Source organism: Equus asinus, chromosome 11, assembly GCF_041296235.1.
Source record: "Equus asinus isolate D_3611 breed Donkey chromosome 11, EquAss-T2T_v2, whole genome shotgun sequence".
NCBI classification, from domain to species: Eukaryota; Metazoa; Chordata; class Mammalia; order Perissodactyla; family Equidae; genus Equus; species Equus asinus.
This window is the reverse complement of record NC_091800.1, coordinates 16916605-16931665: the sequence shown is the minus strand read 5'-3', so window position 1 is coordinate 16931665 and position 15061 is coordinate 16916605. Positions and strand designations below refer to the sequence as shown.

The 15061-nt window shown below is 40.6% G+C and overlaps 1 protein-coding gene across 6 annotated transcripts in view; it reads left to right on the top strand.

Annotated features, from left to right (window-relative positions):
* Nucleotides 1-11952, top strand: part of DCLK1 (doublecortin like kinase 1) — a 318321-nt gene extending 306369 nt beyond the window's left edge. For all 6 annotated transcript variants that reach the window (XM_044777291.2, XM_070520527.1, XM_044777292.2 and 3 more), the window contains one exon: nt 8633-11952. In XM_044777291.2, the coding sequence (XP_044633226.1) occupies nt 8633-8797 (165 nt within the window). In that variant the 3' untranslated portion in view covers nt 8798-11952. The remainder of the gene's footprint in view (nt 1-8632) is intronic.
* The last annotated feature ends 3109 nt before the right edge of the window (nt 11953-15061 follow it).

Genomic DNA, 15061 nt, shown 5'->3' with positions numbered 1-15061 from the left:
GTGTAAATGTGTAGAAAGAATATATCACAAAGAACTTAATCATAAGTATTGACACACTATTTATTCTATTAAGAAAGAGCCTAAATGTTGATATGCTGAAGTCAGACAATTCTCAAATGCATGTCGAACATGTGACACTCTTAGGAAATGAAACATCTTGAAAATTGAGATGAAATGAACTTGCTTAAAGATTGGCAGCAGTGTGCATGGAGAGTTTGTGGCTTTGGTGTTGGGAAGCCCTGGTTTGGGATCCAGCGTGTCCTACTTCCTGCAGTGTGACTTTGGGCAAATGACATGTTCCTTCTCTGATTTTCAATTTTCCCATCTGTAAACATGAGAAGAGTTTTATCAACCTTCCAAATCTGTGGTGAGGATTAAATGAGCTGCCTGTGCAATGGTGCCTTGACAGACACCAGCCCCAAAGGGGAACTCAGAACAGATTGCTCCACGGGGTTCCCTCACTTCCCAGAGAAGATCATCCATTTCACACTAGAGACAGATTTTCTTGAGAAACTGATCTCGCTCCAGATTGAAGCATCTGTTATTAAAGTAGAAACATAAACTTTTTTTGATGCTCTCATTGGGGTAAACTACTGAGTAACTTGTATATTATATTATTCATGAGCATTTGTGGCATTAAATTTTACTTAAAGTAGTTGATAGCCAAAAATCCTGATGAAATATAAGTTTACAATGTTATCCTCTAGGGCAGGGATTGGCAAAGGACAACCAGTGGGCCAAATCTAGCCCTCGACTTGTTTTTGTAGAGTTTTATGGGAACACAGCCACACTCATTCATTTACAAATTGCCTATGGCAACTTTTGCCCTACAGTGGCTCAGCTGAATAGTTGTATCAAAGAACTGTGTGGCCTGCAAAACCTAAAATATTAATTATGTGGCCTTTCCAGAAAAAGTTTTTCAACTCCTCTTCTAGGGGAAACATGTTTCTGAGTTAACACATGGTGGGGCTTGTTAAAAACTGTCTCTCTAACACCTAGTGGAATGCCTGGCACGTAGTAGGCCCTCAGTAAATATTTGTTAAATTAATGAACAAATGATTGAAGTTTGCTATGAAGGGACCATTAATATAGAGGAACCTTGGTTTTGAGGATAAATGTGCTTTTGAAGAGTTTGGGCTAAACTAAAGTTTGGACAATGAAATGTGAGATGCTCAAGAATAGCATTCCATTTATAGCAACCCAAGAGTAAGTCTTTTGACAGCACTAAAAAATTGTTTTTGTAATTAAATGAGTTACCCCCTAACTTACCTGCTTAGTAAGTTCTAAATTTTCATAGATTTTCTAAAGATAAACTAGGCCTGTGATTGTTCTTTAGTTTGCTAGTATGGTGAAGGAAAAACAACATGGCAGCTTGGTTTGGCTTCTACTGTGAGAAAATCAAAAACTGGAGGGCAGAGAAGGCACATGAATTTTGTCCTCTAGAAGCCTGAGCTCGGCAAGTGGCTTAAATTTTAACCCTCTGATGGGATGTCATCAGAAACCCATTGCAGGGTTAGGCCAAGTGGGGATTCTGTTAAGAACAAGATCAGTGGGACAGACTTCTGATTAAGAAGTGGTGGTGGAGAAGCACGGAGCAGCTCTGCCCGGGGAAATGAGGAACAACGTTTAAGAGAGTTGCAGCTAGAAAGTAGCTTAGAAGCCTGCTGAATTTCATTCCATGGAGCTTCTTTTTGCCGTTTTAATGGTCATCTTCATTTTAGGGAAATACCATGTCATCTATCCAGATACTGTGCAGTTCCTGGCGAGACCCTAAAAGGATATTAGAGCAAAACAAAACAGAAGCATAATAAGCAGGACAGTAAGCCAAATAAAATGAGGAGGTGGATATTTCCATCGATTTGTCAGTTTAATTTTACTAGCAAGCCAAACATTTCTAAAGTGGCAAGTGAATCGTAACTCAGCCCCTACAGAGTGAGGGCGAGCGAAGGAAAGGGCTCCTGAGATTAATGCCCCAACAGCTGCATCCTCGGTTCAGTCTCCTAGGTGGTATGAATAATGGATGGGCTAAAAGGTAAAATGCACAATAATGTTCTTTTATTAATGAAATGAAGACTGTTTGTGATGGCTAGCAATAAATTAAGAAAAGCAAAAAAGGAAAAGCAGTCAGTGTTTGCCTCTGAAAAATGCAGTTACTAAATCCAATAATTACTGATGTGACAGAAAACAGTGCCTCACAACTTAAATGAGGTGCATCTCTTGCAAGTCCTGCATGTCTTGCAGAACAGAAATATTTTTGATCCATAGACTGTAAGGCCTATTGTTTGCCAAGAGAAAAACATAACCCATTATAGTAGATTGATGGTGATGTTAAGAATATTCATAGTATTTCATAGGTGGAAGTGTCCCTAGGGATCATGCACTGTACCCCCCTTCAGTCTATGGATGGGGAAATTGGGGCTTGACATGGTTAGGAAACGTGTCCAAGGTCACATAATTAGCTGAGCTAGGACAAATAGCTAGTTCTCCTGACTTCCCCGTACTGCTGCTTCCAAGGGGGTTAAGCTAAAGCTACCAGACCAGACAAGCATTGCAGAGATGTGGGTGACTCAGACCAGTAAAAACAAAGCTCATGCTCCAATTCATAATCTCAACTCGTGCCTGACCTTCCTCCTCCATTCTATATTTTTTTCTTTAACGTTGCATAGATATGCCAGCTGGATATGTCCTATGTATTTATGCTGATTTCCAAGCTTAATGTCAGAAATAAAGATTTACAATATCCTGGTACTATGTGGAGGAGGATAGTATCATTTCATTGTAACAGAAGAGGCCACTGACCAAATTCATTAGCTGTATCTATTGTTGGAATACATTTCCTTGGTTTTAGGCAAGCACTGTCTTTTATTTATGCCTGCCTGGCATTATGGCAGGCACCAAAACGTGAAGGACATTAATTCCTCTAAGATTTCCAACTGCTGTGTGTGCAGCCACCTGAATTGCTGAGGTAACTGGCATTATTTTACCATTCCTCAATTTTCACACTTGACCTAGCAGCTCCTAAGGACACCGTGATAACCAGGGGCCTACAGTCTGAGGGAGGGACATGCAGGGTTTCTTTCTGTAGGACAGGTTTATATTAGTTTCTCTATATCATTTTATTTGGTCAACTGTTTGTTCTGTTTACCAGGATCCCCCAGTCCTTTATCATTTAGTTATAGCCCAGGACACAGGATGGCAGTCATTATCGGGTACATATTTTAAGTAACTGCATTAGAGCTTCGTATTTGGTTACTACTGGTCAACTGCAGAATCTCGAGAGATCTCTTACTCACTTCTAACCTGTGATAATTAGCACCAAAATGTGATAATGCAGGTTTCAGATTCTTCTTACGAGCTCTTAATGAAGTGATAACTTACCGAAGAAACACTTGGGAATTCTACTGCAAGTCCATTCAAGTCGGTTCCAACAGAGCTACAAACCTTGAGCAAAATAACTAATAAAATAATAAATCTGTTAGGAAGTCTTAAGTTTCAATGGACCATCGAGGCCTGCCTTCCTTACATAAGACAGGCATTGAGGAGGACAGATCCTATTTGCTCGATATCTGGGAATTTTTTGTGATTGATAAAGAGGAAAGCAGCCTTTCCAGAAGGGTTGAAAGGGCCCAGGATTTAAATTTGTGATGCAGCACCTCAGAGGAAAAGTTATGTTTTGAAGGCTATTTGGGGAGAAAATTATCGGTTGGATTATATACATTTTTATAGCAATAGCTTTAAAAAATTATATAATAGCATATTGTCTATTTCTTTACTGAATTCATCTGTCCTGAACTACATGTGGGGCTACAGAATTCAACTGTAAAATTTGAACTGCACTGATTTTAGAGACAAGTTAATTTTATGGCCACAATTAAAATTCTAAAGATCTCATAATATGACAGTGCTTACTGTGATAGAAATTAGACCACAATAAATGGTTGTTGAGTAGATAAATATGTGAGTATAAGGGAATATTAACTTTATCTGATGTAAGCATTTGGTCATATCTGAAACATAAATCACATTCTTAAATATTGACTCATAATACTTTTAACCTCTTACTGTTTGTATTATGAAGTTGCTTTGGATTCTATTTGTTATTCACAAAGCACACAATCATCTAAAATAATTTAATTCTGTATTAACTAAGAAATATTTAATATGTCCCTATTATGTGTGCCACAGTCTGCTAGGCATTCTGGAAAATGCAAAGACATTTCAGATTCTCCCAGAGAGGAGCTTGCATGGTATTTGGGAAATTTGTGCAGAAAAGATAATAGGAGGCCCATGTTCAGTAAGTGCCAAAAGTTTGGTCAAGACAATACTTGCCTGAGGAATTTAGAAAGAAAAAGTGTGATGCAAGAGGTGAAATTTAATCAAATCTTGGAGAATAGATAAATTTCAGTGGGCAGGAAAGGAGGAGAGGTAATTCAGGTTGGTACACCCTGAGGCAAGATGTAGAGGTAAGAATGATTAAAGTACATTCAGAGATATGTCAGTTAGGACAGTTTTGATTGCAAGCGAAGAAAACCCAGACCAAACTGGCTCAGGCAAAAAGGAAATTTATTGTTGTATGTAATCTGAAAGGTCCAAAGGTTGGGTCTGGCTTCAATGATGGATGGATTCAGCACTCAGTCAGGGCTTGGGTTCTTTCCATCACTCCACTCTGTCTCCCTGTGCTGGCTTTAGTCTGGAGCTTCACATGGTACCAGGATGTGGGAAGCAGCTCCAGGCCTACCATCCTCTCAAAATTGGGATTCAGTACAAATGTGAAGGCCCATCAAAGTCTTCTTGTGTCTTATTAGCTGGGTGCCCATCCTGAACCAATTGTGAGTGTTAGGGAATGCAGTAGGTGTAGCTTTGCTCCTGGGACACAAGCCCACCCCCGTCCCACTCTCAGAGATGGGGGTAGGGTCACCTTCACTGGAACCACAGATTACAGGAGTGGGGGATGTCCAAAGAGAAACTGAGCTATGATTAACCATAAGCAGAGTAAATGGATGCTGTGCAAGAAAATCAAGTGTCCGCTAATGGGGAACAAGTCTGCTGATATCACAAGACCACTTTGAGTAATAACAGAAACTAGACGCTGGAAATTTTTATTGTAAGCACATTGTGAATGTTAGGACGAGAAATTGGACTTTATGAGGAGTTGTAAATAAATCGAACCTGGGGATAATTGACCTGTCAGCTGTGTGCAGGATAGACTGGGGGTTGGGTGCTCAGGAGGGAAATAATGTGACCTCTGTTGTACTTTCCCATATTTCAAAAGCCACAATGTTTGTAGAGTACCTATTATGTGCTATGAACTGTGGAGAACACAGAGAGGATGTCCAAGACTTGATCTTGCCCTCCGGGGAGTCTACAATGTGGCAGGGAAGACAGTAAATTGGAGTCAGTTACGGTGTAGGCAGGAAGCACAGTGATAGCAATACTAAGTATCCTGGGAACACAGAGGAGGAAGAAGTTCTTAAAATGCATCTCAGTCCGTGGAGCTGAAAGCAGAGTGAGCAGGAGCCCAGGCGGGAGAGGTCTATGAATGGCGATGCCCTCTGGGACATTTGCTTTGAGAGCAAGTCTGTTGGGAGCCCTAAAGATTAGTTGTGTAGCCTTTGAGAATATTACAAGGACCTGGCTGGTTAGGAACCTGCTTCTCTGTCATCAGACTCAGGTCTCCCTAGGAGCTTACAGGCCTAGAAGGGATTGTACACACACTGGATCCTAGCTTGCTGTCCCTGAGAAGTCATCAGCATGGGAAAGCCCTGGTCTTTGGCCTCTGATGCTGCCTGTGGTCAGTGTCTTCTCCCCAGCTGACTCTTGTTGGGAACAGAGAAGGAATGAGCTTCTGGGGTGTGGTGACTTCGTTTTATTCTGTTTCAACAGACTTCAGAGTAAATAGGAAGCAATCACTTGGGCCTTGTGCAGGAGGAGAACTGGATTCTGTTCCTAGCTAGTGATGCAATATGGGCAGTTCTCTGCACATGTCTGGGCCTCAGTTTCCCTGCCTGTAAAGGCAAAGCATTGGATGAAGAATGCTTTGTAAATTCTCTTTCAATTCTAAGAGTCTAGAAATCCAACAGAAACAACCATCACACCCTTATTTCATGACACGTGATCATGACATGATGTTTCCAAAATAACTGCTATGCAGTTACTGGTGTGAATCAGTGCAACTGAAAGCATGGGAGACTTTGAGCAGAAGGCTTCATCTATGAAGGTGGATGTTTAGAAAGCTGCAAACTTTGCTAACAAGAGTGGCGAGAACTGACCACTTAAAAGGGACAGGGCAAGGGTTCTCTAGGCAGAGGGACAAGTAAGGAAGAGAATATGACTGCCCTTATCAAGATTTGGAGAAATGATAGTGACGATAAGGGGAATGAGACCATCCAAGCATGGGCTCAACATCGAATGTCACCAGCCTCTGCAAAACCTGGATTATGGTGTTGGTGGAGAGATGGCCTATTTCAGTGTCTGCAGCCAAGAGCATGACTTGGAGTAACTGAGATTACGGGGAGATGAGGTAAATATGGAGAAGGTGCCAGTGAGAGTAGGGAGGGAGGACAAGCGCTCAGAGATAAGTTCTAATAGGAGCTTTGTTTTGCATTGTTTTCCTATGACCTGCAGTGACTTAATTTTAAAACAATATCTTACATCAATTTGTAAGGAAAAAAAAAACAGACACCTTCCATTTTTAGGAGACTTAGCCGTTTAGAAAGCATTTGCACATCCATTTTTACAGACAGCAACTCTGGGAGAGTGGCAAGGGATTATTCCCGCACCTTATTTAACCCAGAACTGAGTGAATGGTTCTCACAGCCAGAGATGGATGGAGCAGGACTCAAAATTCCTGACTACAAGCCCCACGTGCTTTTCTTCCCCACACCAGAAAGCCTCGGTTCACTGGGCAATATTCAGTCCAATGCCAATGGCTTCTCTTTCTCGACAAGTCAGAAATATTTTTTATGACCAAGAGAAGAGTTTCTATTACTCGGATTAACTACAGAATGGTTTTTATGTAAGTCAGACTAAATAGACGTCTCTTTTTTACAAACATTCAACTCTACACAAACAGAACGTTTTCAGTTTGCTTTGAAAGCAAAATACCACGCATTGTAACTTTAAAGTGTTTTAAATAAAGTTAAGAATTTGGGTTTATGATGCTGAAAATATCATAAAATCGGTGGGTGTAAGACAATGACCTATATATATGAGTGTCCTTAAAAATTCAACTAGACAAAGAATCCAAGGTCACCATTTCAACAAACCAGTTATTGAATCATTGTATCTACCATCTAGTGACAGGAGAAGTGAATTAGTAAAGTTTATCTTCCTCGTTGATTTGTGAGACTGTTACTCAGTGTGTGGAGAGTTTTTAAAGCAGAGCAGTTCAGCCTAACGAAGCCATTTACTGCACTGGTACTACACACTGCCTCTCTTTCTCTCTTTATTACTTCATTTTGCAACTTTGATTGGCCTAGTTTAGATCTAAGATTGCTCTAATGCTATACTGCAATTGTATGAGGGGCTTAGTTTTCACTTTGTTCTCAGAACCAGGCTGGCTGTAAATTTATCTCTACTCTTTGAAGAAGCTAACAGTAAATTTTCAAGAGGAAAACTGGTGGTATATATCCCTGTAGAGGAAAAGTAATCTCTTAAAAGCAGAATCACCTCCAGGCTACATCCTTTTAAAGGGGGACTTTCAAATAAGGACGCCTTCCACTTTTATATGTGTTCTGTATTTCTCTTCAGGCTTTGTACCTGTCCTCTGCTCTCTGTGTAAGGTTTCTCTATAATGACCCCGTGCCTCCCCACAACCATTAAATCTGTAATGAAGTCACGCCATTCCCAATTCTGATGTCATAATGACTTCCAGAGCTATGGCTGGATTGCACATCCTGGAGATCATCCAAGGTTTCCTCAGGAAAATGAGGCATAGAGACCAGGAGTTGGAATACCTAGGAAATTGAATCTCAGTTTCACGAATTACCACATAGTATGATGAAAATGAACTTTGTAAAGTAAAAAAAATGCGTGGGAAGGTTTCCCTTTGCTTTAATTGCCTTCAAAGCAATTTTCAATTTCAGGCATTCGTTTCATTAAAATTAAACCAATCCTTCCCAGAGATTCAGCCGCACTCCCTCATCAACAGATAATAAGATAATTTAGAATGAGAAGGTGCTAAAATAACTGGATGAGCTGGTGGCTCTGTTTCCATGTCTGACAACTTCATCACCTTTCGTCTTTATTATACAGCTGCCTTGAGCTGAATGTTGATGAACGAGGCACGTCTGGCATCCTCATGTGTCGGATGCACGGGCCTGGGACTCCCATTTACCAAAGGCTCTCTGGCTAGCCTGGGAGCGACCAAAGGGTAATAGATTTGGAGCTAGGTGAACTCACGACATCATCCATCCTGCCTGTGCCTGCTGATGTCATGACCAGGTGCTTTTAGGAGCTGCATCTGGGGGAGCAGAGAGCTCCCCCACAGTGGTGACTGTTGTCAACAAAAGTGAGCCGTAAGGGACCGGTTATCTTGGCCAGCATATTTTTCTGACCTCAGAAAGTTCCGGAGTTTTCTTTTGCCATTTCCTTCGGCCTAATTGTCCTCTTTCTCATTTTATGCCCCTGCTAGACCACCGCTCTTGATAAGGAGAGGCAGGTTTTCCGACGAAGACGCAACCAGGATGTGAGGAGCCGGTACAAGGCACAGCCAACTCCGCCTGAACTCAACTCAGAATCGGAAGACTACTCCCCAAGCTCCTCCGAGACTGTTCGCTCCCCAAACTCGCCCTTTTAATAAGACCCTTTTACTCCAAGTCCTAGCTTAACCCTTTGAGACTCTGAGATTTTTTTCCAAATTTATGTAAAACAGTTTCATCTGATCTATCTAGCACTCAATGCTTGAATGGCAGAACCGAAAGTGTGTGTTCTGGTCTCTTTGTAGCGATTTCCCTTTGTAGCTGAATGAGATGGTGACACGTTATTGTGTGTGAAGATGGCAACTTGCTGCTACTACGGTCCTCAAAGGGTTAAGGCTAATTTGCAACTTTTTTAAACATAGAGGCAATGAATGTTTTCATCCTGTCCAGCTAGGATCTGCAGTATGTAATATAGCACATGTTAACCCTCTGAGTGCATCGGATTTTATGGAGAATGCTTGGGGAATTTTTCAGGCCTTTGGATGTATACGCACATGTTTCTTGATTTTGCTGCAGATCAAGGAGTGTTATTAGATGCTGAGATGTCCAGATAAGAAGGGCATCTAGAATATCTTGCTTGTCCTTTTTTGTGGGTTTAGAACATGGCAGGTTTATAACTTAGGCATAAGCACCCCTCTTTCTTCTTCACAATCCTATTACAAAAGGGACTTTTCTCATTAGAGGTATGACTGTCAGCTGCCCTGAGTCCTGCATCCCGAGTGGAGGGAATTGGGTCTGTGCCAGACAGCCTGACCCAGGAAATAGATGGTGCCCCCTCCCCTAAATTGTCTCCATATGAAGATGTGCTGATGACGCCCCAGAAATGCTGCTTCCACATCAGCTGCTGCTAGTGCCAGCACAGACCCTCGGGAAGTCACCATACCTTGTCTTGTGCTTGGTGAGTGAGGGTCTGCCTGCTCAGTACGAGACATCTACAGGAAAAAACAACTGGTGGAAAAGAGCAATAAATTGCCAGGTGCTCTAGAGGGCTGGAATTTCAAACAGAAAGAGGAAACAAGATCCTTTTCTTTTTCTCACCTGCTTTTTCATGCACTGCAGTCTTCAGTGTGAAATCCGCGTAGAGTATGAAATCCATACACATGAGCACTGGGGCACAGGGGACTAGAGGCAAGTGCTTTGCAAGGTGGCCAAGGAGAAAGCACAGTGGGAAAACAATCCAGAATGTTCTAAAAATGGGTTTTAAGGAGGTAAACCACTGGTAAGATCATTTCATGTGCACCTTTAGGCTACCTACATATAGTCTCCCAGGAAGAAGAGGATAAAACTTCCATTCCCTAAGATGACCTTTTTATACCCCTGTCTTTAGCTGTCCAGAGGCACAATGATTTTCTCCCTTTGGGCCAAGTCCTACCTGAGACCTGTATTTTCACTCCTGTTACCAGATCTTTCTCTCTTGCACTGTGTCTCCAGTGAGTTTCTTCTGGAATGTGTCTCATTTCAGAATCGGGGCCTGCCCCTTCCTGTACGTCACTGCAATGCTTAGAGAGGAGGCTAGCCATGTGTCTTGGAGGCAGGGGCCCAACTCAAGTGTCCTCCTAAGGTTTGCTCAGCTCTGTCATCCAGGAGACAACCAGTGAATGATGTCTCGTGAAATTTGCGTCTGGATGGCTGAACAGCCCTTACTGTCTCTGTTTTGAATATACTTCCATATCTGAAAGTCTTGAAATTTGTGTATAACCTGTCTATAGTCAGTTTTTTATTTTCAAATACACATTGGTTTTCAATTGCTGCATTTTACTCTACAACTCAGAGACTATGGTCTTTATTATTAGACACTTTAAAATCACAACATGTCATGACTTTTGCAATGTAGTCCCCCCAATTTTTTACTCTTCCACACTTACATTTCTCTCTTTGGTCTGTGTGGTCCTGACATGTAAACAGTAGATCACTTATTGAGAGTTTTTTCCCCTTTTAGAGAGTTCTGAGATGATAACACACAACATCACAAAGTAGCACAAATCAGTTGGGTCTTTTGAGGGGAGGGGGAGGGCAGAACACCAGAAGGTTGTTGGTGTGTAGGTAGATTTCATGCTAGTAAAGTGTCCTGAACGGGTCAGAAATTGCTGCTTTCTCTAGAACTATAAAGCAAAGCACTATCCTAAGTAAGACCAAGGAGTAGCTATATAGCTTGGCCTCAACTCTAAATGTGTGAATATGAAGAATCCTATGGGCAGAGACCTACCTGCAGGAGATTGTCACTTTCCTTTCTTTCTCTGAATTACTGCTTTTCCTGTAGGCATTACATGTTTTGCTACAGCATCTAGTGTACAGAATTTACATGCATGGCTCAGTCCTTTTTCCATTCAAGTCTGGGGCGACCGTGGACCGTGTGAAGCTGTGGAGTATTTCCCAGCACACTGCAGAGGGGCAGCTCCGAAGAATGCAGGGCCCATTCAGCATGGGGATCCCAGCGCATCGCTGTAGAATTTGAGTGATCTATGCTGAATAAACAGTGGAATGTGACCTGTCAAGTAGAAATATTGAGTAATCAGATGGAATGCAATCTTTTCAGCATTAAGCTATCGAAATACTGAATGTCAGAGATGTACTCAGAGGGTTAACAGACAAGCACAAGGCATGCTGATTACGTTGGTGTATCCAGACTGCTTTGCTTTCTGCCAGTGCTTTCTAATTTTTTTCACAACATTCTTGGGATAGTTCAAGTTTGAAATAATTAAGTGGTGGTGTTCTTTAAGGAATTTCTATAACCAAATTGATCTTATTTTTTATTTCACTTTATCATAGAATAAATATGTACCATTATGGCAGTGTATCTCTGTAATTATCAATCTAATCATTGCCACAAGTGTTTCCATATTTTTTTTCTGGTATTTAATACAGCATTATGGTGGTGGCCTGGTGATGCGGACTATCTTTCCTTTATTGATACATGACCAACCATATGGTGTTTTGAAGGGAATTTTAAGGTTCACCTTTTCTGTTCAGTAGTAGACTAGTTGAGGAAGAACTCCTTCATTACATGCATTGTGTAAATCATCTCCGTAGATGAGAACTGTTTGTATTGATGAACACGTTTCTTCTCAACCTTGTAGCGGAAATCATTTTATTCGTCATAATCAATGAATGTGTGATTTGCTCCAGATCGTTAGAAGGAAAAGTAAGATTTCAGTTATTGAAAATGTTCTTACCGTAGCCCTCATCTAACTTCCACGTGGTGCATATTAAAATGAGCAGAGAAAAAAATATGAATAAACTGCTGAAAACGCTTGGTGTTTTGTATTCAGTGAGCCCTTCCTGCAGCCTGCTCAGCACCCCCATGGGTGGTGGTTAACAGGCCTGTCAGATATTGTTGAAAGAAAGCAATATATCCATGAATGAAGGCTAAAATTGCAATCCTTTACCCTTTGAGGCATATTTCAATTGGAAAAAAAAGAAAAGAAAAGAAAAATTGGCTTAGCTTAGAGGGTCATGGAGCTACCGTGTGACCAAGCCTCACACGCACTAAATCACGGTTGTTTGCTGGCCAAGGGCGCCCATTAGACAACTCTATCCCCACGCTGAAGTGCGATTGTGCTTGAGGGAGAGCGTTCTTAATATTATTGTGTTGCCTGCTAGCCCTTCTCAGGGTAAGGATCTGTCAGCATTTCCACGGTAAACTTCTATTTTCAAAGGTTTTTAATTTGACCATAAAAAGGTGCCCCAGGCTGAAGTTTGCTCTAGCAGGCCTGTACCAAAGAGTGAAGGTTCCCTCCCTTCTCTTCTCTGCCCAATTTCTCCCGAGAAAAGAACAACGCAGAAATCTGGTATGTCCCCTCCTTCATCGTAATTTCAGAATTTTGGAAAGCGTCAAGATTCAAGATGGTAGTTTTAATGTGATTATTCATTTGGATGTGGGTTTAAAAAGAAATAAATGAGTTACCTGGCATATATTGTAGATAACATATCTTTTCTATAGTTTGTAAATCATTGATTTTTTAAACTGCTACATGATTTTTTTGTCCGAAGATTTTTAAAGAACTCGAAGTTGGTCGGTTCAAAGGTTAGCCTTTCCTGCATGTTGTCTGCCATTTCCACTAGGAGTTTGGGAAGAATACTCTCAGACAGACGCTTACTTTGCATGCGGTGATAGAGGGTCAGATAGATACTTCCTTTGGAGATGTGAATTTCTTTATTTAATCATCAAGTTTCATGAAGCCATTCTAGTCTGTTGGGGAAAATAGTGATTAAAAGCACTTCCAAAATTAACATTTTTGTCAATTCAGATATGACAAGAGTAAATTAACATACTTTACACTATTTTTGTTTAAAGGCAAATAAATCAACAAAACTTGAGGACAGCCTAAACATTTGATCACTGCAAATGTGCTTTCAAAATTGGCGCAATGGTGCTGATATGTGAAACAGTAACAAATGGGGTCCCCAGGACCGCCAGAAGGAATCTTTAATTTGTATGTAATTACATACTGAGGGAGGAGGTGCTTTTAAGCCAGGCTTTTATTTTTTAATCATCTCAAATATGCAACCATCCATCCAGTAACATTAAGGGTCGGAAACTGGTGGGAAACAGGAAATTCAATGTTGAGGCTTAGAATGCCTCTGGTTGGGGTGGGTTTTTTTTTTTTTTCCCCTCTAGTTTTTGTTGTTGTTGTTGTTGGACTTCGTTCGACACTGAAGCTATGTGATCAGTTTTCCATGAGCGAGCTGCTAACTGGCAGGTGTTTTGATCATGAGGATTGCAATATCTTGCCCTTGGAGACAAGGGAGAGATCCAGTTTCCTTCTTGTTCCCTAAAGGAAGAGCGATTTCTGCAGTTAAACCATACCTGTAAATTTCCTCAACATTTCTGTTTTGGTCAACTGAAGTGAGACCCTTAATGTTGCTTTAATGTAAAATTGTATATTTTTGTCTGTGATATACTTTATTAATTTAAAGTAAATAATAGTTCTAACAGCCTTCACTGTTGGTATTAAGAGGAAGTAGGATTTTAAAAGTGATGATAAAGATGCTATAATGTCAATTCATTCCAGTCCAGTCAAATGTGGTAAGAAAAAGACCTTGAATAGTTCTCTAGGGACAATTTCTCACTTGCCATTGACATTAATCTTTGATGTATTCTCAGAAAAAATAAAAAGAAATTGAAACTGGTCCAAGGTTAGAGTCATATCCTCCATAACTATTTTTTTTTTAATTTTATTAGGAAATTAATAATAGCCTTTTTCATTCTGGCTGAAAGAAAATTATTAAAGGATTAGTTGAGTGTGAAATTAAATAGTATTTTGCTCATGCATACTAAAAAGGTGGTCTCGGAACTTGATGCATTTAAACAAGTTTCTGAAAGGTTTCAATTTGGTGCAAGAAAAAAAAATCTATGTTTCCTTTGAAAATACTGGATTTATCAATTGCTGCATGGATCAGATGGCATAGGTTAATCTTTGATTTTCAGAATCTTAATGAAATAACTTTCAAACGATTTGTATCCATGATTAAAGCTGGAATGAGATCTAATTTTTTTCCTAATCTCTCAGTTTAAGCTAATAAATGTAGGTTAATGTGGAATGAAATCATCTGTGATATATTATGTTCATTTATCAACTGAGCTTTTTGATGTTGCCTGTTTTTATGTAAAACATGTTCTTAAAGTTAATAAAATAATAGTACTTGGTGTATGAACTACTACGTAACCCCCTAGCTGCAGTATCCAATCCTCAGTTCACATTGTCATAATGGAGCAAAATTTCATTCTAGTTCGAGTCATAATTGACACATTCAGTCCGCGAAGGAATAACCCAGCTGTGTTCTTGGGGAGAATTCTCTCTATGCAGGGCTTTAAAAATTAGTCATGCGTTCGGAGTGTAGCTTTCCCACATGTCCTCCATAGCAGAGTGTATATTTCATGAGCATAATTCAAAAACAACTATTCGAAAAATGTCCCTTTTCATATGTTACCTTCCTGCCTGGGCCAGTGACTTGGATAAACACAAAGAAATCAAATACCATTCAGCCTTATTTATCCTTCAACCTATGTGCACAGGCTTTCCAGAGAAGAGTGTTGTTTTATCCACTGACCTGTAATTAGCTGCCATTTTTATACCAATTTTCCATCAGGCGTTCCACATGCAATATTGACCTTAGAGAAAACTGTAAAACTGTACCATGGAATATAGTTCTTTTCTATGCTGGGAGATTGAAAAGTCAGCCAGCAAACGTGACTGCAGGTCCCCTGGTGTCTCAGGAAGGTGCCAGAATATCGCCAAGCTCTTGTAAAATTTGCAGTCACCTCCCCTGCCATCCACATGCTGTGGCTGCGGCTGCTGTTTTCCCGTTTGCTCGTCTGCAGTGAAATCGCAGGGTCCTTTCTAGGCTCTTAGGGCAACTGC